General features: G+C 32.7%; 3 protein-coding genes across 6 annotated transcripts; all 3 read left to right on the top strand.

The window, feature by feature from the left end:
• Positions 1 to 366: 366 nt before the first annotated feature.
• On the top strand, positions 367 to 6450 carry LOC143195450 (uncharacterized). 2 transcript variants are annotated; one of them, XM_076402566.1, is made up of 8 exons: positions 367 to 782; positions 1227 to 1463; positions 4313 to 4518; positions 4772 to 4884; positions 4940 to 5039; positions 5695 to 5787; positions 6071 to 6226; positions 6316 to 6450. In XM_076402566.1, the coding sequence occupies exons 1-8, from the start codon at positions 602 to 604 to the stop codon at positions 6364 to 6366; spliced, it is 1137 nt and encodes a 378-aa protein (XP_076258681.1). In that variant the 5' UTR covers positions 367 to 601; the 3' UTR covers positions 6367 to 6450. The 2 variants fall into 2 exon arrangements, with proteins under 2 accessions (XP_076258681.1, XP_076258682.1); XM_076402567.1 differs by lacking the exons at positions 4772 to 4884; positions 4940 to 5039.
• Positions 6451 to 7672: 1222 nt separating this feature from the next.
• On the top strand, positions 7673 to 13445 carry LOC143195448 (odorant receptor 10-like). 3 transcript variants are annotated; one of them, XM_076402562.1, is made up of 7 exons: positions 7673 to 7930; positions 9302 to 9488; positions 9541 to 9745; positions 12351 to 12453; positions 12890 to 12991; positions 13057 to 13212; positions 13272 to 13445. In XM_076402562.1, exons 1-7 carry the CDS (start codon positions 7712 to 7714, stop codon positions 13326 to 13328), a joined length of 1029 nt encoding a protein of 342 aa, XP_076258677.1. In that variant the 5' UTR covers positions 7673 to 7711; the 3' UTR covers positions 13329 to 13445. The 3 variants fall into 3 exon arrangements, with proteins under 3 accessions (XP_076258677.1, XP_076258676.1, XP_076258678.1); XM_076402561.1 differs by having other exon boundaries at positions 7673 to 8044; XM_076402563.1 differs by lacking the exon at positions 13272 to 13445 and having other exon boundaries at positions 7673 to 8044; positions 13043 to 13176.
• A 2297-nt stretch (positions 13446 to 15742) lies between these two features.
• On the top strand, positions 15743 to 27315 carry LOC143195744 (transmembrane protease serine 9-like). Its single transcript, XM_076403177.1, has 10 exons — positions 15743 to 15872; positions 18174 to 18342; positions 18403 to 18628; positions 20018 to 20162; positions 21773 to 21981; positions 23900 to 23969; positions 24256 to 24415; positions 24467 to 24680; positions 26239 to 26389; positions 27042 to 27315. Exons 1-10 carry the CDS (start codon positions 15824 to 15826, stop codon positions 27251 to 27253), a joined length of 1605 nt encoding a protein of 534 aa, XP_076259292.1. The 5' UTR covers positions 15743 to 15823; the 3' UTR covers positions 27254 to 27315.
• Positions 27316 to 27875: the final 560 nt, after the last annotated feature.

The raw sequence follows: 27875 nt of genomic DNA, 5'->3' as shown, positions 1-27875 counted from the left end.
CTCTTCGTATCTCGGACAATAGATGTATTACCGAGCTGGCCGATATTTTAGGCCAATAACTCATTCGGCTCTACGTAGCCTTATTCTACGACAGCCGACACTACCCCGTCGTGCTCTAACTCCAAATTGTCTCGATCTTCTCCGGCGAGCGATTAACTCATGTACCGCAAGCTGCGTGGTGTGATAACGAAGCCACGTCCTTGCCTGGCCCTTGTGCCTCTTAACGGTGTTACCGGTTACGGGCATCCTCCTTACTAACAGTAAGAAGTATCAGTTAGGGTCATTGGATCAGCTGATAGGGTGGGGTTTAGTGGGTAGCCCAGAGGCAGTCTCCACATAACCAGTCCAACTCGCTTATTCCTGCGGGTCTTCCCGACCAGATATCCGTAACAGGATTCCCCTACCCGGTTCCATGCCAAAAAAAAGCGTCGATACAACAGACTTGTGTCATGAAGCTTAGACCTACTACATCAGGATTAAAAAGGAGTTGGCATCATCTATACATAGTTAAATCTGAGACCTATTGAGTTATATGGGACTTATAATAACGAGTTGATGTTTGTATCTATTTTAGTTAAATGCGGGAGATGAGTTATTCAAAATGTGTAAGAATTTCATGTTAAGCCTCGGAACATGGAAACTGACTGGCAACATGAGTTCTCGAACTCGTTTTTGGTATCACGTATATGCGTATACTTTCTTCGGGATATTTATTGTCACTTGCATCTTTACTGCTGTCAAACTAGTTGATATGATCTGCACTGGAGGTCAAATAACACAAGGTAAATTATTATATGTCTGGTATTAAAGTTTATATAAGAAGTTTATAATAATTTTGAGGGATTACTTCTAAATTCTAAACTTTATTGTTAATCATTCAATATATTCTTACTCCTCAAGATATTATCTTGAGGCACAGAGTAGCATGTCGCTAATTTCGAAGAACTTAGAAAATGGCTCGATGTATGGTTATACATAAATTGCCCGAAAGATGGCCAAGATGTATAGAATCAAACAAATGGTCAATATAATTTTTCATGTCTTTAAAATTATGTAGCTTTTTAAGAAAAAAACGGTAATGATTTTTCGGTACACCAGGTAAAATATAGTGTTGAATATAAATAAAAAGTTACAACATTTATTGTATATCCCTCAATATTAATTTATATTTTTAGAATTACTACATTAATCATTATTATTATTTTAACATGTTATACTTGTTTTAGTAATTGAACATATGGCTAAGATCACCTTAAGTGTTATATTGATTATAAAATGTCGTATATATGGTGGCGAAGCGATCACTAAATTAATCGGGACTGGAATGAGAGACTCTAACAGAGCAGGAAAATCGAGTGAAAAAATACGAAACATTATTTTGGAAAATGTTAGGTTCTGTAACAACGTAAACCTGGTAGTAGTTGTTTTGACTATAATGGCTGGTAGTTTCTACGATATAAACGGTAATTTACTTTTATGTCATAATTAAGCTCAGGTTATAAAAAGGTTTATAAAACGGACAAATCCCCTTATAGGAAGAGCTCGTTCAATAAGTAATATATGTAAATACTATAATAAGTATCACCACCAAAATAAATGCAAAATTCCTATTATTATTTTTCTTATCAATCTTTAATATGGAAGCGCCATATCATTGAAACAAAACAGTGCAAACAAACAAAAATCTTTCAAATTATGTTACATATAATTCACTAAATTCGGAATTAGGCACGACTGCTGGTTATATCCTTCCTATTTATGAAGCAATTCATAATAACAGATGGGGCGAAAGCTCCGCTACCATTTTGATTGCGCGCCATCTTGGTTATATAATGTTTAGCTCAGTTTTGCTTTAACCATTGTGTTGTGTAGACATCTAAATTTTATTATGGATAACTATTTGCCGCAAGATCACACAGAAATAGTGACAATATTTATTGAAAATGATCGTTCCATTATTGCCACTCGGCGGAAATTGCGTCAAAAATATCCTAATAGTCCAGTGTCTCACAAAACCACAATTTATTGTTTACATGCGAATTTTCAACAATACGGTACGACAGCTGACAGGCCTCGTTCTGGAAGGCAACGGACGTCTCGTAACGCTGAAAATGTGGCTCTGGTGCGCTATAGTGTTGCAAAGCTTCCACAAACATCAATTCGGAGACATGGTTCCTAGTTACAGATTTCTGCACGCAGTTTAAAGCAAATTTTGAAAACTGATTTGAAAATGTGCCCATACAAAATTCAGTTAGTCCAAAAGTCGCTACCGGCTGTTTGGTGGAATTGAAGATTTCTCGTCTAAATTAATAGCAAGCGATGAAGTCCATTTTCTTCTCAATGGGTGCCTAAAGAAATAAAACAGTCGATTTTGGGGAACACAGAATTCTCAATTAATTCATGAAACATCATTGCATCCACTAAAAACAGCTATATGGTTTGGTATTAATGCGGGAAACATCATTGGTGACTATTTTTTTGAAAATGAACAAGGTGTTGCTGTTACTGTTACTGCTGAACAGTACCAAGACATGATTCGAAATTTTCTTGTGCCTGAAATGGAAGAGCATGGACTAGAGGACATGGTTTCAGCAAGATGGGGCCACAGCACACACAGCTCGTTCAATAATTCAATTATTGAATAACTTTTTTCCACGAAGACTAATTTCGCAACATGGCCAGTCAGATCTCTGGATTTAACAGCACCAGTCTATTATCTTATAGGGTTTTTTTTTAAATCAAAATATATGTAAATAAACCCCAGACTATTCAACATCTCAAAGACAATATTCCTCAAGAAATTGAACAAATTCAGTCTCAGATGTTGCAGGATGTCATGGGAAATGCCTTATACAGACACGAAAGTTGCATAGCGAATTGCGATCACTATTTATAATTGATATAATTTTTTCAATCATACCAAAAAAAAATGTAAAGACCAAATAAAATGTTTACTAAACCCAAACTTACTCATCATTCTTTAGAGCAAAGTTATAAGCAATCACAATGCTAGCAGGCCTTGTCCACATTGTAGATCTTCAGTATATTGCAGGTACCTACCTACCAATAGCTATATCGTTCCCAATTATCCTCTGATATAACTTAATTATTATATGAGAGATGATGCAACTATATGATATATCACTATGACTATATATATATATATATATATATATATATATATATATATATATATATATATACTCAGCTTTAGTCTTAGATGTAGCACAAGACTTCGATAAGGCTTCGCATAAAGGCCTTGTTCATAAAGTACGAAAATACTACCAAAACAACAAACCGAACTATTAAAATCGTACATTACAACCAGATTGTTTAGAGTCAAACAAGATTAAGCTTACTCTATAATAAAAGAAGCTAAAGCAGGTGTACCACAAGGAATTGTATTGGGACCAATTCTTTATCTACTCTACGCTTGTGATATACCACAATTGGAGAATATTACGATGGCTACATTTGCTGATGATACTGCGATTATAGCTGTCAGAGACAATAGTGAAGAAACTTCAGGATATAAGCTTGGAAAATAAGAAGTAATGAAAGAAAATCTGTACATGTGCAGTTCTCCTATAAACAGACCTTACAAGCACCAATAACATTAAATAATACTATCATTCCATATAGCAACAACGCTAACTATTGCGGAATGAATCTTGATGCAAAACTTCGCTGGAAGGAACATATAAAGAGTAAAAACATATAACTGGAATTGAAATATCGGAAAATGTACTGGCTAATTTGAAGAAAATCACAATTATCAGTACATAATAAATTGCTATTATATAACCTATATGGCTATACGGAGTTCAATTATGGGGATGTTTTGCAAAGAGTAACATAAATAAAATACAAATTTTTCAGAACGAAGTCCTAAGAGGTATTGTGTGCGCACCCAAATACTATAGAACTGATTACCTATATCGAGGCCTTCAGATACCCACTGTCAGCCAAGAAATTAAGAGAACTGTAAGGAGACATGAAGAAAGACTCCATTATCATGAGAATATTGAAATATTGCAGCTTGGATACCATACCAATGGATACCACCAGAACAGGACTAAGACTCAAAAGAATCAAACCATCTGATCTTGTGTCGTGTTGTGTAGTGAGGTACATATATTAAAAAATACGGCCGATGGGTCCTCCTAGTTATATACCTAGATTTAAGTTATCATCAAGATAAATTGTAGGTTAGATGGAAACTAGTAACAATGTATTAATTAAATAATAAAAAAAATATCAACCATTAGAACCATAAAAATATCCCAATCCCAAGTCCAACACATTTTTACAGTTTTTGTCGAGGCATACCAATTTGAGAAACAACACAACTTTACAATAAGGCCCAAGCATTTAATGGCAGTGTATTATCCATTCGAAGAGAATTTCTACACCGTTTTCATATGTGAAAACGTTTTGGTAATATATATTACACTGTTAAGTTGCGCATACCAAACTTTATTGAATTCAATAATGGTGAATGCAGTAGCGCAAATAAAGGTAATTTAGTTAATTTGTTACATTCTTTCCTTATATTAATCACTTTTGTACTATTTAATGTCTGTTTTATGATGAGTTTTAAATATATGTTATAAAATCCTTACGGTACATTTTGCGTTCTTATATTTTTTGATGCCTATATAAGGTATTCCGTAGAATTATATTAATTTTCAAATGAAATTAAGCATAACTAAAATTGCATAATTTTTATTATATAATATATTTATTATATTCTACATGAAATTATTTTAAGGTAATTCAGTATCATTTTGGTAGTTATGATAAGCATGGCAAAAGCCAATTGACCGAAATAGTTTTACAGAAGAAGTTAAAAAGTGTTATACATCGTCATCAAGTTCTTATAAAGTAAGTTTTATCATAATTGAGCAATTATTCTGACGCCTTTAGAATACGATTTTAGGACTATTGAGGATTTAAATGATTCCATAAATATAGCCGTTCTGATAGAGTATTACTTCTCATCGGTTATGATTGCTTCAATGATTATTCAGTTTATGAATGTAAGTTATTTTAAACTATATTTCCGTTCAATTTAAACATTGTTTATTATTCGAATTATTACAATGAATACTGAATACTATGAAAGAAAACTATAATAAAGTAAAAATCACCTTGACTTCAAGTAATGCTACGTCAAAATCAAAACTCTAAACAGAAACCTCAAAAAATGTTTTAGGGTTTTAGGTTATCTCAATTCCATATAGTTCACGGTGTTAATATTCTACCAAATATTATCTCTTATTAATCTTGATTAAGCTTTTGATTAAAAAGTTAATAAAATATATTAACTCTTTAAAATATTTAAAAATTGTCCTAGTAACTATGAGTTCACCAAGAAGATGTCATCTCTGTTACTGCAATTGGATACATTAGTAGATACAAAAAGTATTTTAATAGATACAAAGAAATTAGCGAACGAAAATCTAACATAATGTTCCATAAGATTCTTTTAATCAGCTACGATACATTTTTACAAATGTTTTTCGGTAATTTTTACGATTTCATTCTTGATTGCCCTCATCTGCTATAATTAAACAGATAGAAGCATTGCCAGGAAACATTTTAATAATATAAAAAAGTATAAATTTCTTGGATAATAATGTTTAAAAGTGCATTCATCATTATTAACGTTATAGATTAAAATTATATTTTTAGGGAGTTCATATGGCTTTCTATGGAGTTATGTTGGTGCAGGTATCTTTTCAACTGCTACTATTTGGTATTTGTGCCGATGAAATTAGAACTCAGGTATAAAATAGTTTTAGTCATTTAAGTTATTTGTTACATAAGAAATGCATTGTAACATAAAACTTATTTATCAAATGTGTATTGTTCATTGAATAAATGTTACTAGAAATATACACTATATTAAAGCCACGTATTAGCAACATTGTAAATTAGTGTCCAACCTACTATATTAAATCTTGCGTACGTTTCTACTACTAACTTTTAGTTAGCATATCTTATTAATAAAAATAACCATATTTTATGAAAGAAAAGGGAAGATTATTGATCATTTCGAATATTTTAGAGTGAAGCAATAGCAACTAACATATATTTTACAAACTGGTATGAACGTTCCATTTCCACTAAAAAATTGATATTGTTTTCCATGATGAGGTCTGCGAAACCGCTAATGTTAACAATAGGACCTTTTGGGGCAATGACAGCAGAATCTGTGATAGCTGTAAGTCGTTTAATATTACCTAATTATTTTTATACTATGAATTAAAAATATTAATCAAAACATTGGTATGACGTTGGTCTTTTTTTCAGATTTTTAAAGGAGCTTATTCATATCTTTCCCTACTATCACAAGGAAAATAAAACCACTATATTATATACAACTATTCACGCATACTTGATACAAATTAGTTTTATTCTAACATGTTAATTTATAATACAATATTTTTCTGCTTAAATAAACTAATAATAAATCTCTAATAAATTGTCATTTATATTTATTTTTACATTTTATCCTATTATTCTCCTAATAATTATTTGCACGCAAATTAAATTTTATTAGCCAATAAAAAACGTAATGCAGATATTAAATTATTCAAATATGGAACACAGTATGTACAATTTACTCATCTATTAATAAAGACAATATCGCAATTTTAAAATCACACTATCTGCACCATATACATAATAATATATTGATAAGAAAACAATTGCAATTATATATAATATTCATATGATTCTTAATTTACTTAGAATATACTGCTACACCAAGGATAATGTATATAATAAGGAATTTGTACTATAATATAGATTTTATATCATGGAACATAATTATATATGAATCAGTAATTAAAAGATTTGAGAATGTTTATAACACAAAAGATTTTTATTATAGAAAAAGGTAATTCTTTTAAGATACATTGGAATGAGTTAAACTCTTTAGATTATTCAACCATGGGACCATAAGGATATATCCTCTATAGCTCATCCTATAAAACGGCTAATACACCTAATCAAAATATATTACGTTAGCACGTCGCAATGTTGCCGCATCCAATCTAACTATTGCTTTATTTTAACTTTACAATTTTCCAGATGTTTGGCAACATAATCCACCAATACGAGCTCAAATTGTTTAAAATAAATATTACCTAAGTTGCTAATAGATTCGCAAAATGGATTTTAAAAGAGTAAAAATATAGAAGACCAAATATTTAGTATAAAACAAATAGTGGAAGAAGTTCAATCCTAAAACAGTCCAGAGTCCTTATAAATTTCTATATCATATAAATCAGCTTTTGATTAAATTTGATGGTATTGGTATTAAGTTCTGATTCATTTCCGAATAATTTTAATATGCACATATTTATTATTTTAATAAATATCATATGTTAAATACACTTTTGATCTTATATTGAAAATACTGTAAAAACAAAATTTAGTAACATATCATATTTAAATTATTCCCTTCACTCATTATGAGAGAATTACAATTATTTTGAGTTACTAGTATTTTGAAAAGATTTTTGAAGGGCCTCGCCTTTGGATTTTTTGGATATTTTATCACTATAGTATGTTGAGGAGTATATTACTATCGATCATGGAATAATTATATACGATATTATATAAATCACAATAGATGACACATTAGGTGAATGGTAATATGCCGACCTCAAAAGATAGCATTCTCTCAGTGGCAAAATCTTTAATGTTAATTATAGGCGTGTGGAAACCGTCATTAAACCAAACAAAATTATTTCGTCGCATTTATGATGTTTATTCAGTTTCATCTGTCACATGTTTCTTCGCATGTCCAATTTGTTTAGCCCTGAATATACCGAAGAGCTATAGAACAAACAGCGTGCAAATTTTAACTGAAAACATTGGTTATTTCATCATCGCTCTAATGATGCTCTGGAAAGGATTGGTATGTAGATCACGTGGGATGAAGAAACTTATAGATTCCTGCATTGATGAAGAAACTCGAATTCTGACGTCTGAGTTACCTGATCTGAAGGAAATTTATAAAAAATATATTAAGGTTTCAATTAATTCTTAACAACAGGTCAATTGAAAAGTCCCCGGCCCAACACATACATGGCGCTATTAGAATTAAATCCATATGTTTTTTAGTTAGCCCTAACCCTCAAAAGATTAAGTATAAATTTGAAAAGAAAAAAGCTGTCGGATAATTAGTTCGTGAATTATAGCATTTTGAGGGACTCAACTTTTGTTATTGTGAAAAAATGGATAAAAAGGAATTTCGCGTGTTCTAAAATATTGCTTTTTGAAGGGAAAAAATGCAGTTGATGTAAAAACTTGGCTTTATGCCGATTTTCCGGACACTGCCCCAGAAAAATCAACCATCAAGGATTGGTATGCTAAGTTTAGATGTGAACACAGTGAACGCCCAAGGGAGCTTGTTACCGACGAAAACATTTAAAAAAATCAAAAAATGGTTTTAAATGATCGTAAATTGAAATTGAATAAAATAACAGACTCCCTAAAGATATCAGCTGAACGTATACATCATATCATTCACGAATATTTGGGTATCAGAAAGCTCTGTGCAAAGTGGGTGTCGCGCGAGCTCACTTTTGACCAAAAACAATGACGAGTTGATGATTCGGAGCAGTGTTTGAAGATGAGCAAGCGTAATAAACCCGAGTTTTGCATCGATATGTGGCTCCATCATTTCACTCAGAAGTCCAATCGACAGTCATCCGAGTGGACTGCACACGATAAACACGCTCCAAAGCGTAGAAAAACGCAACTGTCGTCTAGCAAGGTTATGGCATCTGTATTTTGGGATTCGCATGTAATAATTTTCATTGACTATATTGTAAAAGAAAGGACCATCAATAGCGACTATTACATAGCGTTATTAGACCGTTTGATCGACGAAATTGCCGAAAAACAGCCGCATTTGAAGAAATAGAAAGTGCTGCTTCACCAAGACAATGCACCGTGTCACAAGTCAGTAAAAACGATGGTAAAAATCCATGAATTGGGCTTCGAATTGCTTCCTCATCCACTGTATTCTCCAGATCTGGCCGCCAGCGACTATTTCCTGTTCTCAGATTTCAAAAGAATGCTCGCTGGGAAGAAATTCTAGTCGAACGAAGAGGTGATCGCCGAAACTAAAGCCTATTTTGAAGCAAAGCTATAATCAGTGTATCACCCTTGAATTATGTTGAATACAAAAACTAATTTTGCCAAAAAAATATGCTTTACTATGGTAGGCCGGGGACTCTTCAATTGACCTGTTAAAAGCAGCACTTTCTATAATATTTTTCAGTACTCCCTTACGCTAAACAAGAGTTTGGTATGCTTTCTGGTTTTTCTTTACATAACCTTTGGTTCAACCAAAGTAGGGCTGTATCTCGAGTTTCGAAAATATAACTCTACTGTTGAAAAGCCCCTTATACTTCCGATATGGACCTTTTACAATTCAAATTATTACTACAACATCTCATGTTGCATCGGTAAGTTAGTAATCATCGAACTAAATGATTGTTTAACCCTTCTCTCTTCAAGGAATCTGTTTTGCCTTAATTGGAGGGATATATTACATGACATCGTTGTGCCTATTCTCGAGTTTAATGATATTTGTTTCTGCTAAGCTAGATATGTTAACTAAATCGTTCAGAAATTATGACAGCTCCGTACAAACTGAAGGTGATGAAACTGAAACTAAAGCTTGGTTGCGAACTATCATTAAAAAACACCAATTCGTCATTAAGTGAGTGATTTTTATTTAATTTTAACACACTAGTGAACAGTTTTTACCTTTTGCTATTTTTGTGGAGAATGTGTCTTAATAATAAACCTTTAGCCAAGTTAATTTTGGTTTTAGATGTGTACGGTATTTAAGAAGTTATTCCAGTAGTATCCAGTTGGTTTAAAATACGAGGGAGATTCAAATGTATATGGTAATTTTGTAAAATAAATTTATTAAACAACTAGCGACCCGCCCCGGCTTCGCACGGGTGCAATGCTGATACTAAATTAAATACACTACAGAAAAAATATGAACGTTGTATATAAAAACATAGCGGCCCGCTCCGACTTTGCACGGGCATAAAATATATATGCCTATGTCACTCAATGAAAACATGATTAAAATCGATCCAGTATTTTTGGTTCATTCATTACTGCCCTTGGCCTGCACGCATTAAATTTGGAGTAAAACAATTCCTCTTCCCCTTTACTTACTATGAAGATTTCCTGCTATCTTTGGAATATCTAAATTCATACAATTTTTATTACATTACACATTTTTAAACGCAAATTTTAAATTTGTAATATCTCTGAAAATATTTGTTTAATTTACATGCTGTAAGGAACCATATTGATCTATATTAATTGCACACTGTATTTAAGGTACTTAATTCGATAAGGATTAATGCCGTATTGCTTAAAATAGCTTCGTAAATAAGCCATTTTCTCACGTAAAAAGTAAACAATAAAAATGGTTAATGTGGGTTATCCCTAAAAGATAAACATATACCATCGCGGACTTTTTTGTAGACCTTTTTATGGTGTACAATACTGTAGTACATTAATTTGATCTAACTCGTAGGGTTAGGCAGCGTTTTTGCTAATTGCTAAATAAGCCTAAAAAAATAGGTTAATTTACGACATCACGTTAGAAACCTCTAAAATTAGCAATGTTGCCTTAGTATATTATGCATGTATTATACATATAAACCTTCCTCTTGAATCACTCTATCTATTGAAAAAAACCGCATCAAAATCCGTTGCGTAGTTTTAAAGATTTAAGCGTACATAGAGATATAGGGACAGAAAAGGCGACTTTGTTTTATACTATGTAGTGATGATATACAAAAACTAAACATTTAACATTATTCAATATAGTCACCTCCGTGCTCTACACACTTTTACCACCGACTGAGAGCATGAATATTCCTTGTTCATAAAACGTTTGAGGGCGATTTGTCATTCAATTGCGCACATACCCCTCTGCGTCTTCATTGCTTTCAAATCTTCTGCCTCCAAGTGATTCTTTCAAGTGCGCAAACAAAAATAATTACAAGTTGACAAGGCAGGATTATAAGTAGGATGCTCGAGGGTTTCGAAGCCCATTTCTTCTAATTTATTCCTTGTCAAAACTGCGGTGTGTTTTTAAAGTCAAGTTGATTAGTAATGATGGATTGAGCACTGCTGATACCCAATTCTGATAAGAACTCGTCAATCCTTAACCGACGATCACCTCCAAAAACTTCTCGAACAGTAGGGATTTGTGAGCGTCAATCATGACTTTTATTTTCGACACGTTCTCACCCTGAATTCTCTGACCCACGTATACACCCGATTCTGAAACAGTATACTATTTCCAAACTACGTCCAACAATGACCAACAGACGAAGGTATCTCGCGCTCAGTCATAGCTGCACTGAGGATAGAACCAACATTAAACCAATATTAAATCCAATGATCACGATAAAATATAAGTAAATAAAGCTGTATATACACATAATTCGTGCCAATATGCGCATACGCCAAATCCGGAGATCTTGTGGAGCAATGTATCCTCGCAGATGCTACCCACACCGGTTTCCCCACTGATCATAAACCAAAGAACGAGCATCGAATCCTCTGGATCGAAATTACCTGCTAGGCTAAATAGTAAAATTACTGTTTATATTTGATTCCCCCTCGTATCATACAATTGACTGCTATTTATGTTTAATGAGCATCAATAATATGAATATAAAGTTATATGTTTATAAAACCACAGATGGAGCTGTACAGCTCGATATCAAATCAGTAACTAAACTGTTGCATATTAAAACTGATACATTGGGCTCCGTTAAAAAAAAGATGCAAAAGACCACGTAATCAAGATCAGGTTAAAATATTCAACCCGATACAATCACAAGATAGTGTTGCAAATCTCAATCTCATTTAATTATAAATTTGTCTAACACTTAAGGGTCCAAGCTTGAAAGCACAATATTTGGTGAGGCACCAAAAGTGGCCCTACAAGCATCATAAAATTCCTCTCAATGCTGAGTTGTTTGCTTAAGTGTACGTCTTCACCCTTTACATATTTTGTATTTTTTCAATAGTGCCTTTAATTGTACTTGAATCAGATCTTAAATTTATTGGTGTTATCTATGAATTGTCTGTGAAATTCGTTTTTGTCCATGAAAATTACCACTGATGATAGTCGGCACTCATTGATAGTGTTTACCATTCATTTGTGTTTGAAATGTATTTGAATAAATTTTAATTAATAATTAATAATAAATTCTAGTTGATTTAGTTTTGACAAACATTAAGAAAAGGAAATTTCTTTATATTTGTAATATAATATATTTTAGCTATGTCGAAGGAATTAATAATGCAATATGTTATTTATTACTGGCGGAATTTATTCTCAATTCAGTACATTTAGCGTCAGTTATGGTTCAAATTTTGTTATACGTAAGTATTTATTATTAACTTATAAACAATTATTTTATTTTATTTCATGTACGCCAACACTAAATTCTTAGTTTTTTCTACACAACCTTAGCATTATGAACAAATATCAAGACAAAGATCTTAAATAACAAAACAAAAAACTAATTCAACGGAGAATATAAAAGCTGGTGAAGAAAAACCAATACAATAAAATCTAGAAAACTTCAGTAACCGCAATATCTCTTCTTCAGATACAAAGTCAGTCATTCGCTATATATGAATATTTTTACAAGTTATTCCAAATAATTCTGGTTAAAGAAATCCTAAAATTCCTAAATAATTACAAAACTGATGCTATTTTTAAGTTTTAGTTATATTTGTAGATATAGAGTAACTGGTGACAGGTTTAGTATTTGGAAAAAGAATTATAAATAAACTGATTTGTTGTTGGTCTTAGAGCTCTACTCTGACAGATTATGTATTTTGGTCCTCTTACTCTGTACTTGTCATTACTCAATTATTTACTATGACATGGCACGCGAATGAAATTCAGTTAAAGGTAATTTACAACATATATTTAGACTATAAAAAGAACTATTCTATTCTTTAGCAATAACATTTTAGAGTTTGGGTATAGCAGACGCCTTGTATGAAAGCAAATGGTACGACAGGAAAACCAGCGTTAAAAGAACTATAATGATTGTAATGATGAGATCGCAAAAACCAATATACATTCAAATCGGAACGTTATTTCCTATGACACTTTCTTGTGCTCTAACGGTTATAATGAACACTTAAACGTACCATATATAAAACCACCTAATTAAATTTCTTTCCAGACAATAAAAGCAGCTTATTCCTACGTAACGTTAATTCTACAATTTGATGGTCATTGAATACATGAATATATACGCAGGCTGGATATTGAATAAATTGGACTCAAATCACATGGTTATTTATCGTAGTCTTGATTAGATATATGGACACGCAATAAAATCATATGCAAGATTAAAGAGTATGTATTTTATTATCATTCCATCAAAACTTGTCAGCAATTTGTCACCTTTATAAGTTATAATATTTGAAAGGATTTTAAACAAAAAATAACTAACAGGTCAATTGAAAAGTCCCCGGTCTGATACATAGATGGCGCTACTAGAATTCAATCTACATGTTTTCTAGTTAGCCATAACCCTCAAAAGATGCGAGTATAAACTTGATAGCTATCGGATTATTAGTTGAATTGAATGAATTATAGTATTTTAAGCGAAGCTACTTTTGTTAGTGTGAAAAAAAATGGACGAAAAGGAATTTCGCGTGTTGATAAAATATTGCTTTTTGAAGGCAAAAAATACAGTTGAAGCAAAAACTTGGCTTGATACAGAGTTTTCGAATACTTTCCCAGGAAAATCAACCATCAAGGACTGATATGCCAAGTTTAGACGCGGTGAAATAAGCACCGAAAACGATGAACACTGGATGCCCAAAACAGATTGTTACCAAAGAAAACAATTAAAACTTCCACAAAATGATTTTGAATGACCGTATATTGAAATTGAATGAAATAGCAGACACTCTAAAGATATCAACTGAACATTTACATCATATCATTCACGAATATTGGGGTATGAAAAAGCTCTGTGCAAAGTGGTATCGCGTGTCGAGCTCACTTTGGGCCAAAAACAACGACGAGTTGATGATTCGGAGCAGTGCTTGAAGATGATCAAGCATAATAAACCCAAGTTTTTGCGTCGACATGTAACAATGGATGAAACATGGCTCCATCATTTCACTTCGAAGTCCAATCGACAGTCATCTGAGTAGTCTTCATACGAAGAACTCTCTCCAAAGCGTGGGAAAACACAACACTAGGCTGGCAAGGTTATGGCGTCTGTATTTTGGGATGCCCATAGAAGAATTTTCATTGACTACCTTGAAAAAGGAAGAACAATCAACAGCGACAGTAAAAGACATTACATAGTGTTATTTGACCGTTTCAAGGACGAAATCGCTGAAAAACGGCCGCATTCGAAGAAAAAGCAAGTGCTGCTTCACCAAGACAATACGGTGTATCACAAGTGAAAACGATGGCAAAAATACATCAATTCGAATTGCTTCGTCATCCACAGTATTCTCCAGATCTGGCCCCTAGCGACTATTTCGTGTTCTGAGGTCTCAAAGGAATTCTCGCTGGGAAAATATTTTCGTCGAATGAAGAGGTGATCTCCGAAACTGCAAAAAAAAATTTTATTACGGTAGGCCGGAAACTTTTCAATTGACCTATTATCTATTAGAAAACAGACAATACCGTCTCACTCTAAGAAACTGAGCTGCTGCAATGCGCATTTGGTGGGGGTGTTTTTCAAATCTTGAACATTTCTTACTTGGAATACTTTACGGTTTACGGTCTCCTTTTCTTTCCATTAAATAAAATATATTTTTTAAATAAATTAACAGTTTTTGTTTCCTCAACCTTTTCACATATTATAACTAGAAAAGTCGGTAGGATTCCGGGAAGATATAAGGTTGTTCTCTTTTGAAATCATCTAATTAACCAAAGAACCCTAAAAAGACTAACCTTGAAAAAGACAGGTCGATGTTGAGTATCGCACTATAACACTATAACGCAACTATAAGGTCACAAAAGGATCACAAAATTTTAAATCTAGATCTAAGTGATATAAAGTTCACTAGGTCATCATAAAATAACATACGGGATATAAATTGTTACTTACTAAAAAAGAAAATTTATAAAAAAATTGTTAACACTTTAATTTCGTTTTTTTTCTACGTCTCGGTAATTCATTCATGGGAAAAGGATTAATTTCATTCCAAGATATCCCTACAATGTGACAGATAGATAAAAGCCGCAATAATGAAGCAATGCTTGCAAAGTTGTAACTTATTTTTTGTTGAAAGAAGTTGAGTAAAAATAGCCCTAATAATTTGTTTCAATTTTATATTGGTTGTTTTAATCAGAAATTACTTGATTTTATTTTATTTAATGCTTCCAGCAAACAATCAAAATATCGAAATAGTATTAATAGTGAAAAACAAAAGTTCTCATAAATTACGTCATGTTGGCTCCCCTTCAGAAAAAAATAATTCACAATCCTAGTAATCGACTTGTGAAGACGTATTCAAAAATTGGAACGTATTAATAACCACTTTAAACTGGAAACGTATTTCCTAAATGTGTAGCAGTCACCATTACCATTATATCTTGATATCAGAAACATAAATTAATACGAAATAATATTATTGAACAATATATGTTGTAAATTATCGTCTTACTCGTGATATTATAAATTTTTATTGTTCCTTAGATAATACATAGCCAAATTTAGTTTATATTTAAAGTGTCCTCTGCCTCTCTAAGTAATCTAGCAAAATGCTCTTTAGATCACTAGTATTTTTGTGTTTTGTGTTCATTACCTCAGGTAAACTACACAATTTTTAAATTACATTAATGCTTTTTCCTTTTATAAAAATTATAAATAGCTTTTGTTCTTTATATTATAATTTTGAACCTCTATTCAAAAATTATTATTATAATCAGTCCCTGAAAGGGTTTATATTTGACTTAAAATGGCACATGCCAGTTATTAGCTTTAAAGGGCTTTTTACAGGTGTGTCTTTGGTGAGTTTCATTAGAGATCTTTATGTTGTTAATTCTGAAGCCTTAACCAATTCCCTTTCCATTTTTTTAGCAATTTCGTAAGAATTAAACTTGTTGTTAATAAGATGACTGGATATCCTCTAAATCCTCCTTCTCCTCCAGATCTCAATATGGAACCTGACAGTCTTTTAGAAACCATCCTCCAACAAACAAAACAGATTTTTTCAAATTATCAATTTCTCCACCCAGGTCTTAAGATCGGATTAAAAGGGAAAAAACATGTTATTATGTAATGTCGCTAATACTGATTGACAATCTTACGTCTTCTCTTGTTAAACATTTTTTATTGGTATATTATTACTAATCCTTGCCGGCTAACTTACAATTTGCCTCTAGAATAATTCCAAACTAGGTTCTTACCTAAAAAGACACACCGACCCTTAGTTAGTCTCAAATAAAATAAAGTTAATAGCACTTTTCAGTGTTTTTACGCTTACGCAACTTCTTCAACTTCAACTTACATCACTACACAACTACACAAGACCACGTGGTTTTGATCACTTGAGTGCGAGGCGCTTCATTTTTAACATCTGAATCTTTAATTTCTCCTACGGCGTTTAGAGCCGAAAGTCTCGGTGTAAGTAGTTGTTCCTAATATCTGGGTCCACCCACAATACTTCTCAGGATTTTATTCTGACATACTTCTCGCAGAATATCTCCATATCTGAACCCCATAGGCCCATAGAAATATTATAGAAAGTGCTGCTTTTAACAGGTCAATTGAAGAGTCCCCGGCCTACCATGGTAAAGCACACTTTTTTGGCAAAATTCGTTTATTTATCCAACATAATTGCCTTCAAGGATGATACACTAATTATAGTAACCCTCCAACTTTTCCATACCAATTTTATAGTACGATTTGCTCTTTGCTTCAAAATAGGCCTCAGTTTCGGCGATCACTTCTTCATTTGACAAAAATTTCTACCCAGCGAGCATTCTTTTGAGATCTGAGAACAGGAAATAGTTGCTAGTCGCCAGATCTGGAGAATATGGTGGATGAGGAAGCAATTTGAAGCCCAATTCATGGAATTTTGCCATCGTTTTCACTGATTTGTGGCACGATGTATTGTCCTGATGAAGCAGCACTTTATTTTTCATCAAATACGGTCGTTTTTCGGTATGTCATAATGTAATAGTCGCTGTTGATGGTCCTTCATTTTTCAAGGTAGTCAATGAAAATTATTCCATGCGCATCCCAAATACAGACGCCATAAACTTGCCAGCCGACTGTTCTGTTTTCCCACGTTTCATCCATTGTCACATATCGACGGAAAAACTCGGTCTTGTTGGAATGTTTTCGTCGGTAACAATCTCTTTTGGGCGTCCACTGCGTTCACCGTCTTCGGTGCTCATGTCACCACGTCTAGACTTAGCATACCAATTATTGATGGTTGATTTTCCTGGGGCAGTGTCAGTAAAATCGGCATCAAGCCAAGTTTCGCTTCAACTGTATTTTTTCCCTTCAAAAAGCAATATTTTATAAACAAGCGAAGTTCCTTTTTATCCATTTTGTTATCCCTTTTATCCATTGTCAGCTGTCAAATTTATACACGCATCTTTTAAGGGTTAAGGCTAGCTAAAAAACATATGGACTTAATTCTAGTAGCGCCATCTATGTGTCACGCCGTGGTCTTTTCAATTAACCTGTTAGGAAAGAACAAGACTTGCGAGAGGAAGGAACAATTTCTTTCATAGTGGAGTAATTTCCTTTTCCGAACATCCCGGCTGACATGTAGAAGTTAAAAAGGTTCAATGAAATGCTTCGGTAATATTTTATCGAGTTTATATATGAAAATCCTTTATACCAAACTTTATAGAAGGTTTGCGCTACGTCCACGAACGTAGCTAAGAAAACTTGTCTCTTCGTAGACTTTTTCTATAATATCTATGTAGATAATTGTTGAATCTTTGTTTATAAAAACAAACAGATGTACAGGTATTAATTTTTTTCTATCTATGGCTGGACTTAAACTCTTAATTTTGTTAAACATAAAAAACATATTTCTACTACTAACATTTGACCCTATTTACATTGCTTTCATCTTATTTATTAAACAAATAGCTCTAGGAGACAAAGCGCCACCAAATGATACTAGAATAGTTGGCGGCGTGACAGTTGATATAGAAAATCATCGATATCAAGGATCGCTTCAAAGATGGAATCGACATATTTGTGGGGTTACTCTAATTTCTACAAGATGGGTACTAACAGCAGCTCATTGTACCGTTGTGTAATATATATAATTATTAGTATATATATACAAAATAAAATATATTAATATATATTTCAGACAAATTTCTGATAATCCAAAGATACCACCATTCCACGCGTTCACCGTCCGATTTGGTTCCTCTTACATGCAGTCAGAAGGATTCGTATACTCCGTATCTAGGGTAATTGATCATCCCTCATATGAAGTGTATGGTCTTGATAACGATGTGTCTTTGCTGCAACTGAGTCGCGATGTCGAAATTAGTAGTACCATAGAACCTATCGCCCTTATCGATGAGAATCAGGTCAGTATAAAAACAATTCAAATTATTATATGTGCTCTGATAATTTTTAACTTTAAAAAGTTAAATTATGATACAAGGGATAATCAGAAAGGGTATGGCAGAACAGTCCATTCGAACTACTTCACCGTTACACACTCGAACTTTTGCACTGCGTCTTCAAACGCTGTCATGCAAAAATATGATTATGCAACTAGCACTGAGTATTGCTGGTATTTTCTGCAACAATAAGTCATTCAGTTTCGTCAACTGACGCTGGCAAGCATCTACAATAACAATTTCATTCGGCTTCAGTAGTCCAATCCTATCATATGCAGAGCAAGGTTTTATCAATATGAATTTCGTTTTGGTATCGACACAAATGAGTCTCTTATACTAACCAATTTGAAATTTTTACGTTCTTTATCACTTTTCTCGATGAAAATCCAGCCGTTGTTATGTAATCGTCTGGAGATACTTGCCATCATCAACTCCTCATCTACTAAACCGTCTGAAAATTATTTGAGAGAGCTAGATTATCGTCTGTTAGTTTATGAGAAATGTCAAAGCCATCGAATTTAACTGTTGTTTGCATTCAAACTTTTAACTTCACCAATGGATAGAGATGATCAAAATACATACATTAACAGAAATAGTAGTATAGTTAAAATATTTAAAAAACTGCGATTCGATTCAATACACGAATTATGTTTTACCCAAGATTTTCTAAAAATAAATCTGTCAATTCATGAATCGAATAACCGATTTCAAGTAATTTACTAAAAGTTGAAGACATGAAAATAAATAATATAAACATTAATAGAATAGTAAACAACGTATTATCAATTAATAAATAAAAATTCTACAGACAAAAATGAGAATAAAAATGTTTTCTTTAGATTATCACTATTACGTCATTTTCATGTGCAATAAAATCATCTCAAAATAGTAATTAGTTTTCACGACATCTCTAAACTTTCTACTCTACATCCCTACACTAACTAATAATATATACCATATATTTAATGAGAACTTAGCTACATTTAAAAAAAACTGTAGTCTGTCCAAAAAAACAGCCAATTCACGTCATCAAAATATATGACGTCAGCACGTCCCAATATTATCGCATCAAATTTAACTTTTAGTTTAGAACGGTTTATAACCTGTAAACACTAATGTTTTGAATTTTGTAGACATTTGGCAACATGGTCCATTAGAACCAACACAAATTGAGTTGTAATAGTATAGAGTGTCATCTCTTTTTGGCTGAAATAAAATGATAAGGACTTTAAAATGAATTTTACACATTTACAAACTGTATTTGGCAGTATATTCGACGTTATCAATGAAGTGAGTCGGCTGTTTTATTGAACAGGCTATAAACATGATTTTATTAAAATAGTCACTATATAGGCATTAGTTCCTGGTTCTACGTGTACTATAACTGGCTGGGGAGCAGTCTCCTTTGGCGGCCCTGCTGCTGCGGTGTTGCAAAGGGCATTCGTTCCTCTCATCAGTCAAGAAACCTGCGACGAATATTATACAGCCATATACCAATGTAAGTTTCATACAAGCACAGGATTTCGTGACAAACCTTTATTATTTATCGGTATGTTACGAACAAAAATTTTTAGATTCCTGGCCTACCACAGTAAAACATATTTTTTTGGCAAAATTAGTTTTATTTATTGAACATAATTAAAAATTAAATGTCCCCGGTCTGACACATGGCGTCACTGGAATGGCGCTACTAGAATTAAATCCATATGTTTTTTAGTTAGCCCTAACCCTCAAAAGATACGTGTATACATTTGACAGCTGTCAGATCATTAGTTTGTGAATTATAGAATTTTGAGTGAAGCAACTTTTGTTATTATGAAAGAAATGGATAAAAAGGTATTTCGCGTGCTGATAAAATATTGCTTTTTAAAGGGAAATAATACAGTTGAAGCAAAAACTTGGCTTGATGTCAAGTTTCCAGATACTGACCCAGGAACTAACCATCAAGGATTGATATGCTAAGTTTAGACGTACTGAATTGAGCATCGAAGACGGTGAACGCAGTGGACGCCCAGAAGAGGTTGTTAAAGAGTTGATGATTCGGGGCAGTGCTTGAAGATGATCAAGCGTAATAAACTCAAGTTTTTGCGTCGACATGTGACAATGGATGAAACATGGCTCCATCATTTCACTCCAAAGTCCAATCGACAGCCATTCGAGTAGACTGCACACGATTAACCCACTCCAAAGCGTGGGAAAACGCAACAGTCGGCTGGCAAGGTTATGGCATCTGTATTTTGGGATGCACATGGAATAATTTTCATTGACTACCTCGAAAAAGGAAGACCATCAACAGCGACTATTGCATAGCGTTATTGTAAATTTATATCGTTGTAAAAATCCATGAATTGAGCTTCGAATTGCTTCCTCATCCACCGTATTCTCCAGATCTGGCCACCAGCGACTATTTCCTGTTCTCAGATTCCAAAAGAATGCTCACTGGGAAGAAATTTTCATCGAATGCAGAGGTGCTCGCCAAAACTGAGGCCTATTTTGAAGCAAAGGATAAATCATACTGGTACCAAAAATGATATCGGAACGTTAGAGGGTCGCTATGATCAGTGTATCACCCTTGAAGGGAATTATGTTGAATAAAAAAAAATTTTTTGACAAAAATCTGTGTTTTACTATGGTAGGCCGGGGACTTTTCAGTTAACCTGTTAGTTACATTTTACATTATCCGCCATTATGTGGGCTTTGAAAAATACCTTATCCTGGTGATTTCGCGGATATAGTCACATTCAGAATATATTATATATATAACTTTTATTAATTGATATTTATTGGGATTAAAATACATTCATAAACTCTATTTATCGTTTCAGATTCTCTAGAATGTGTTCATTCTTCGACTACTAATAGTTTTTTTTCTGAATTTCATCAAATTTTCACAACCATATATAAAAAATTTACAAATAAGTGAAGACATAAACATAGATTTACATATTGCAATATGCATGCGCAGAACAAATAAATCATAATCTACATTTTGTTCATTTCACTGTAGTCTCACGAATTGTACGTCTTGCTATTTTTGGGCCCCGACACTATTATTCATAATAAACCACGAATCCATTTAAAACCTTTTTATAACTAATAAATTTATAGATAGCGTCATAAGTAAGAATATGATTTGTGCTGGATCGCCATATGGAGGACGAGATGCATGCCAACTAGATTCCGGTGGTCCCTTAGTGAACAATGGGGTTCTAGTTGGAGTGGTTAGTTGGGGGTACCAATGCGCTAGACCTCAGGCACCAGGAGTCTACGCCAGTGTTTTAGCATACAGACAATGGATTCGAGAAACTACTGGAATATAGAAATGTTTGTTTTCTCCATAAAAAAATTAAAGTTAGTTGGTATAATAAAACAATTAGTTATTTCAGTGTTATTACTGCAAAAAAAAATTGATAAGAAAATATCATAATGATACACCAATAAATATTAATACCGTGATAAGGAACATTATCTAAAAATTGTATTAGTATCTTTTTGTTTTACCGTTTCAATAAACATATTTTATTAAATTAAATTAACAGTAAGTAAAAATTGTTTTATTCATATTTGACAGTCTCCTTTGTGCCTTAAGCCAACTTATAAGACAAGATATATAACCAAGATATTTAAACATACTCAGCCTTTTTACTAGTAGGGCAGTGGTGGTTGTTCTTCAACACTAGTCCCTAGAAGGACCTTAAATAATACACTAATCTACTGATACTAAGTATGGGAAGAACGAATTATTTCACTTTATTAATAATATGCTTATTTCGAAACAAAATGTGTGAAGAGATTAAGCAAAAAACTATCCATAGTTGGCCACTGCTTCTTCCCATCATCAGTATTAATAATTATCAGTTTCTGCGAAAAGACGAGCAAACACACAGCAGAAAATCAACTTTGAACACATGTTTGAGAATAATCATTCTCAAACTGCTAATGATTCTATAAAGTGCTCTTTACCCAAAATTATCATGTAATGGCGCCAATTCTCTGTCTTCGATCCTGAACAATGTGCTTCCAATAAATAGTACTTAAGAATTTGGTAAAGATAACTGTTTGCAAAAACTTTTTTAAAACTAACCTAAATCTTATCCATTTTAGATGCTGAAACTGTATATGATATCAGTTTTTTATCATTCACAAATTATAATATATATGTTCGCCAAAGAAAACTGAACTATGTGTCCATGTGTCACGTATAATTAATCTTTGATTCGTAACTTATAATACTCCTAATTTCTCCTAACATATATACATACATATTTAATAGATCCCTTTTAGTTTAGAAGTTAGGTAGTACCTAAGTAATATTTTATTTACTGAGTAACCCAGGACTACTAAGGAAACTTCTTACGGAATATTTATTATCTATATTTGAGTTCTAATTTGTGAAAGAGGCGACTGGTTGAACGGCGACACGAAGGGACACTGAAGGTAAAAACAAACCAACTCGTTTCACTCGTTCATTATTCAGGAAGTCAAAAAAGAAACAAATGGCGGGATACTCTGGGCCTTACGACATTAAATATGTACACAAAAATGCATTGCTGTTCGTTAGGCTCACAAAAACTCGATAAAGGCTGGACCGATATCGCTAGTTTTAGTTTTAAGTTCATGGAAAGTTTGTATGGTGACAAAATATGGAATGATGAAGGAAAATAGTTAGAACGACATTTTTGTTGTTCCAAATTGTCATTGTCATTATCACAAGGATCGACATTTTTGTTGGCTGTCCAAAACGTATGAATGCCTTCGGATATTTATTTCGTGACATCAGAGTAATAATTTGGTCAAAATATTAAATATAATCTGATCAGACTCCATCTGAGAGCCATAATGTCGTAATCAGACCTGACAATACGTTTGCAGGTGAGCACGCCAGGAGATTATTGTTAATATCGGAGAAAACTCGTAAGATGTAGATGATACGAAGTTCACCAGGTCGTCTAGTTATTGATAAAATTTTAATGTTGTATTACAAGCTTCAAGTACTTAAAAACCAATCGATCTTGTATATCATCAGAACAATCTAATGACAAGTTTTAATACCTCTAGTTATTTTAAGTAATATATTATTTGAAAATACATAGGCGGTAATCATCTAATAATCCCTGAATTTTAGTTAAAATTGTATTATAATCTCTATTTTCTACAAGCCATTGATAATTTATAGGCCGCTTTCAAAAAGGATATTATATACGAATCACTTTGTGTAAAGTAGTGTCGGGCTAGATAAAAATGTTTTTAATATTATTATTAGTTTTTTGTTGTTCAGTTCGTGTTAATTCCAATAATTACACAGGTAAGTTATATATAATAGTTTAATTAAAACATTTAATAATTAACAATAATGTAGTTTTTGTGCATGTTTTTTCTTGGATTAGCTTTATTATATATAACCGTGAATTATGAATATAGATTATGAATTAAACAACCTTTATCCAACCTGAAAATCCTGTTTGTAATTATATTTAGTCGAATTAACAGTTAGGTGTGAAGGAAACAACGAAATGTATAAACACCACGAATATATTTCATGTGATTATAGTTTTATTACAATTATCACTAAAGAAGCGTTAACATTTTAGAGCTATGGTCGTTGAATGAAGAAAGAATTGTTGGAGGTGTTCCTGTGGAAATACTCTATTACAAATACCAAGGATCCCTAGAATATTGGCACAGACATATATGTGGTGTGGCGCTAATTTCGAACCGATGGGTAGTCACAGCAGCTCACTGTACCCAAGCGTAAGCCGGTATTCCAAATAAAATCGAGGAATTCCTAACGTATATTTTCAGTATTACATTACCAGCGCCACTACCAGTTTTCACGGTACGTTTAGGAACTTCAAACGTGCAGACGGAAGGTTTTCTTTACACTGTCGCGAAGATCATTGACCATCCTTTATTTGATGCTACGATATACAATTATGACATAGCTTTGATTCAGCTAGGACAAGATGTTATATTTACTTCAACAGTTGAACCCATCAGACTAGCCGAATCAAACCAGGTACTATTCATTTCATCATAACTATATATAGTCTTTCCTAATCAGTTTTGTATAAATATCATCTAAATTTGTGAGATCAAAACGTCCCAATATTGCCGTATCAACTCTGAGATTTAGTTCAGTTTGGCTTTGACATACAACAAAATTCTAATCTAATTAAAATAATTGAACAAAAATACTGTTATCAAATATAGTTTATTTTAACATTATAGTAGATCTAATGCATATATTATCGAAGAACTTAAAACTACAATTAAGTACACAGTTATAATAGTTTGTAAGTTAGGATTATGTTTGATTATATTTACATTAAACTATTTTCCATACCACCTATAAGTTACAGTTCTAACCGCGTTTTTTATGTAGTTGTATCCGCTGAAGGACTAATCCATATAATTAACAACTGTATATCCAAGTAACATATTTTAATTTCATATCGTTCTTGTGTTGGTACAGTGTTTCCTTGTAAAGATATTTTGATATTTTGATATACACCTTTCCTGATAAAACTAGATTTAATCACTGCATTTTTCTTAATGCATTTGCAATATCTGCAAAACAGTAAGTATTCTTTCTCGCCTCACACATTTTAACCAAATGCTCGTGTATATTCTGGACAATTAATAACATTGAATTAATAGCATATCTGTGCACATAAATCTTCTACAGTCTACAATAACATTTCCTACAGTTATTAATTATACACTAACTTTTACTTGTTTCACCCTGTCTTAGAAATTGGTAGCATTGAATCATACCATATTCAGAATGTTTCATTCAAGTGAATAATTAAGCTATTAATTTCCAATCTATCCAATATTTGTTCACAAGTCCATCATTTGTCAATTTCTTCTTCAATGTACCTGATCGAGTTCATTCCAACCGAAGGTGTTATTAACCATTCCTGTTTCCAGCATGAAGTACAATATATCGGCAATGAATTATTAATAAATGTTATGTCTAATAAAACCTAATCAACGTTTACCTTTTTGCATCAACTTTTGTTGTCATCACACTATTTTTCTTATCATCTTGCTATGAGTGACCATTGGATATACTGATCCCATTCTGAAATACCCATGTCTCATCTAAATACATTAATTGAAATAATAAGTTTTCCTTCATTTTATTATACGCTTTTGAAAATTGTATTATTTTAAAATCAATATCCGGAAGTTCTTTTTGACCTTGTCGATACTTTTCAGTCAAATAAAATTGAGATAATTGTATTAAATTGCGTTTGTATAGAAAATCTCACTGTTTTTATACAGTAGATATATGTAATCTCTGATAGAGCTAACATCAATCTGATCTTGATTCGTCACTCGCTTCGTATGAGGACAGTTTTTTTGGTGAATTCAAGATTATATTTTACGTTACACGTTCGAACTTATCACACAGCATTGTATCTCTTTTTAACTAGAATAAAATGAAAAGGAAAATATTGTCTGATTCTAACATGAATTTACAAATTGCGGCAGGCAATGAATTAAACATCTTGATGACGTATGTACAAAATTTCTTTGGATAGACTATATGTAATAATTAATCATTGCAGGCTTTAATACCAGGATCCGTATGTACAATTACTGGTTGGGGAACTTTATCTTATGCAGGCGTCAGCCCAGTCAAGCTGCATATGGTACAAGTACCACTGATCAGCAATGAAAGTTGTGAGGAGTACTATTCTCAAATATCATCAATAGGAGGTATATAGTTATGAACACATACAACTAATGATATACAGGGGATGGACAAAATCATATGAACACCATGCAATATAGTATATTTTGTTCTTCGTATACTACTTTCGAGTAAATATTGTGACGCACATGTATTGATCAGATTTAGTGAGCGAAACCTAGAGTTTACTGACAGGAAGCGGCGAGCATTAAAGAGTATTGTGACCAGCGAACATAAAAGTACTACGGCAAAAGTTACAGCAAAATTCCTACTTCCTACAGTCAACCATGGGGAATGTTCTGTTATGATTTATATGGCAATATCGTGCTATTCAGCTGATCCTCTTATTGACATATCTGACCGGATCACTGCGACTAAAGTTCCAACTATAAATAGCAAACTCGCCAAACATCTTCTAATACTTCAACATAATTGAACTGTTGTAGGGGGTTTTAGAGCAAAGAATAAGAGTATATTTCTATTTCCAATATTACTGAAGTGACATGTATGTACAAAAATGAGACAACATTCAGTTGGAAACTATTCAGACACTCTACGTGTCAAACAAATTGTGGCTCAATATCTTATTAAATAAATATTGTATATATGTTAGGTGTTCATCTTATTCTATCCATCCTTTGTGTATTGGGGTTGGATATATAGTGAATTAAATTTTAGCCGGACGTATTACTGACGTTATGATCTGTGCTGGGTCACCATATGGCGGTAGGGATGCATGTCAAGGTGATTCTGGCGGTCCACTAGTTAATGAAGAAATTTTGACTGGTGTGGTCAGCTGGGGATATGAGTGTGCAGTTGCCGGTGCACCAGGAGTATACACCAGCATTCCAGCCTTCAGAGAATGGATTAGGGACAACAGCGGCGTTTGAAATTGTGATGTATATTTTAATATATTTCATATATATAAAATAATATAAATCCAATCACAAAACAGGGTATTGTCATTAACCTTTCTAAAGTAGTAACTTATTTTCAAAGTACAAGCCTGATAGCTTGAAACCTTTTATGTATATATAATAAAGGAATGTATTACACTATTGTATTAATGAATACTTAGTCGTTGTAAAAGGAATGGTGGTATTGATAAAGGAAATGAGTATTTCAGGTCTATAATGTGGTAGAAACTGAGAAAAATAACTACAAAATACGGTCAATATTATACACTTGGAAAGAAACTAGAACGTGTGTACTCACAGTCGCTAAAAAGTACACAGTTACTATATGAAGACTGTGAGAATATTAAGTATCCCGCAATAAAACTATCAAAATGATATCAATGTCAAATCTACTACACAGATACAAACGTATTTAACAGACCTACAAAAGTTATTTTTGCATCGCTCATGGTAAAATACTAATAGTACTAGTAACACAAATTAGAGTGTTTGGTGACATATTTATAACATTCAACGACACATGTATATTTAATTTTTAAAACAATTTGCTGTTTGTGTAATTATCTGTATTTTTCTTTTGTTTTACTTGAGTCCT

The sequence above is a fragment of the Rhynchophorus ferrugineus genome, unplaced genomic scaffold (genome assembly GCF_030347505.1).
Source record: "Rhynchophorus ferrugineus isolate W39M unplaced genomic scaffold, kcgeb_rfMv2 rfM4, whole genome shotgun sequence".
NCBI classification, from domain to species: Eukaryota; Metazoa; Arthropoda; class Insecta; order Coleoptera; family Curculionidae; genus Rhynchophorus; species Rhynchophorus ferrugineus.
Note: the sequence above shows the minus strand (reverse complement) of the source record. Positions and strands in the feature narration are given on the sequence as shown.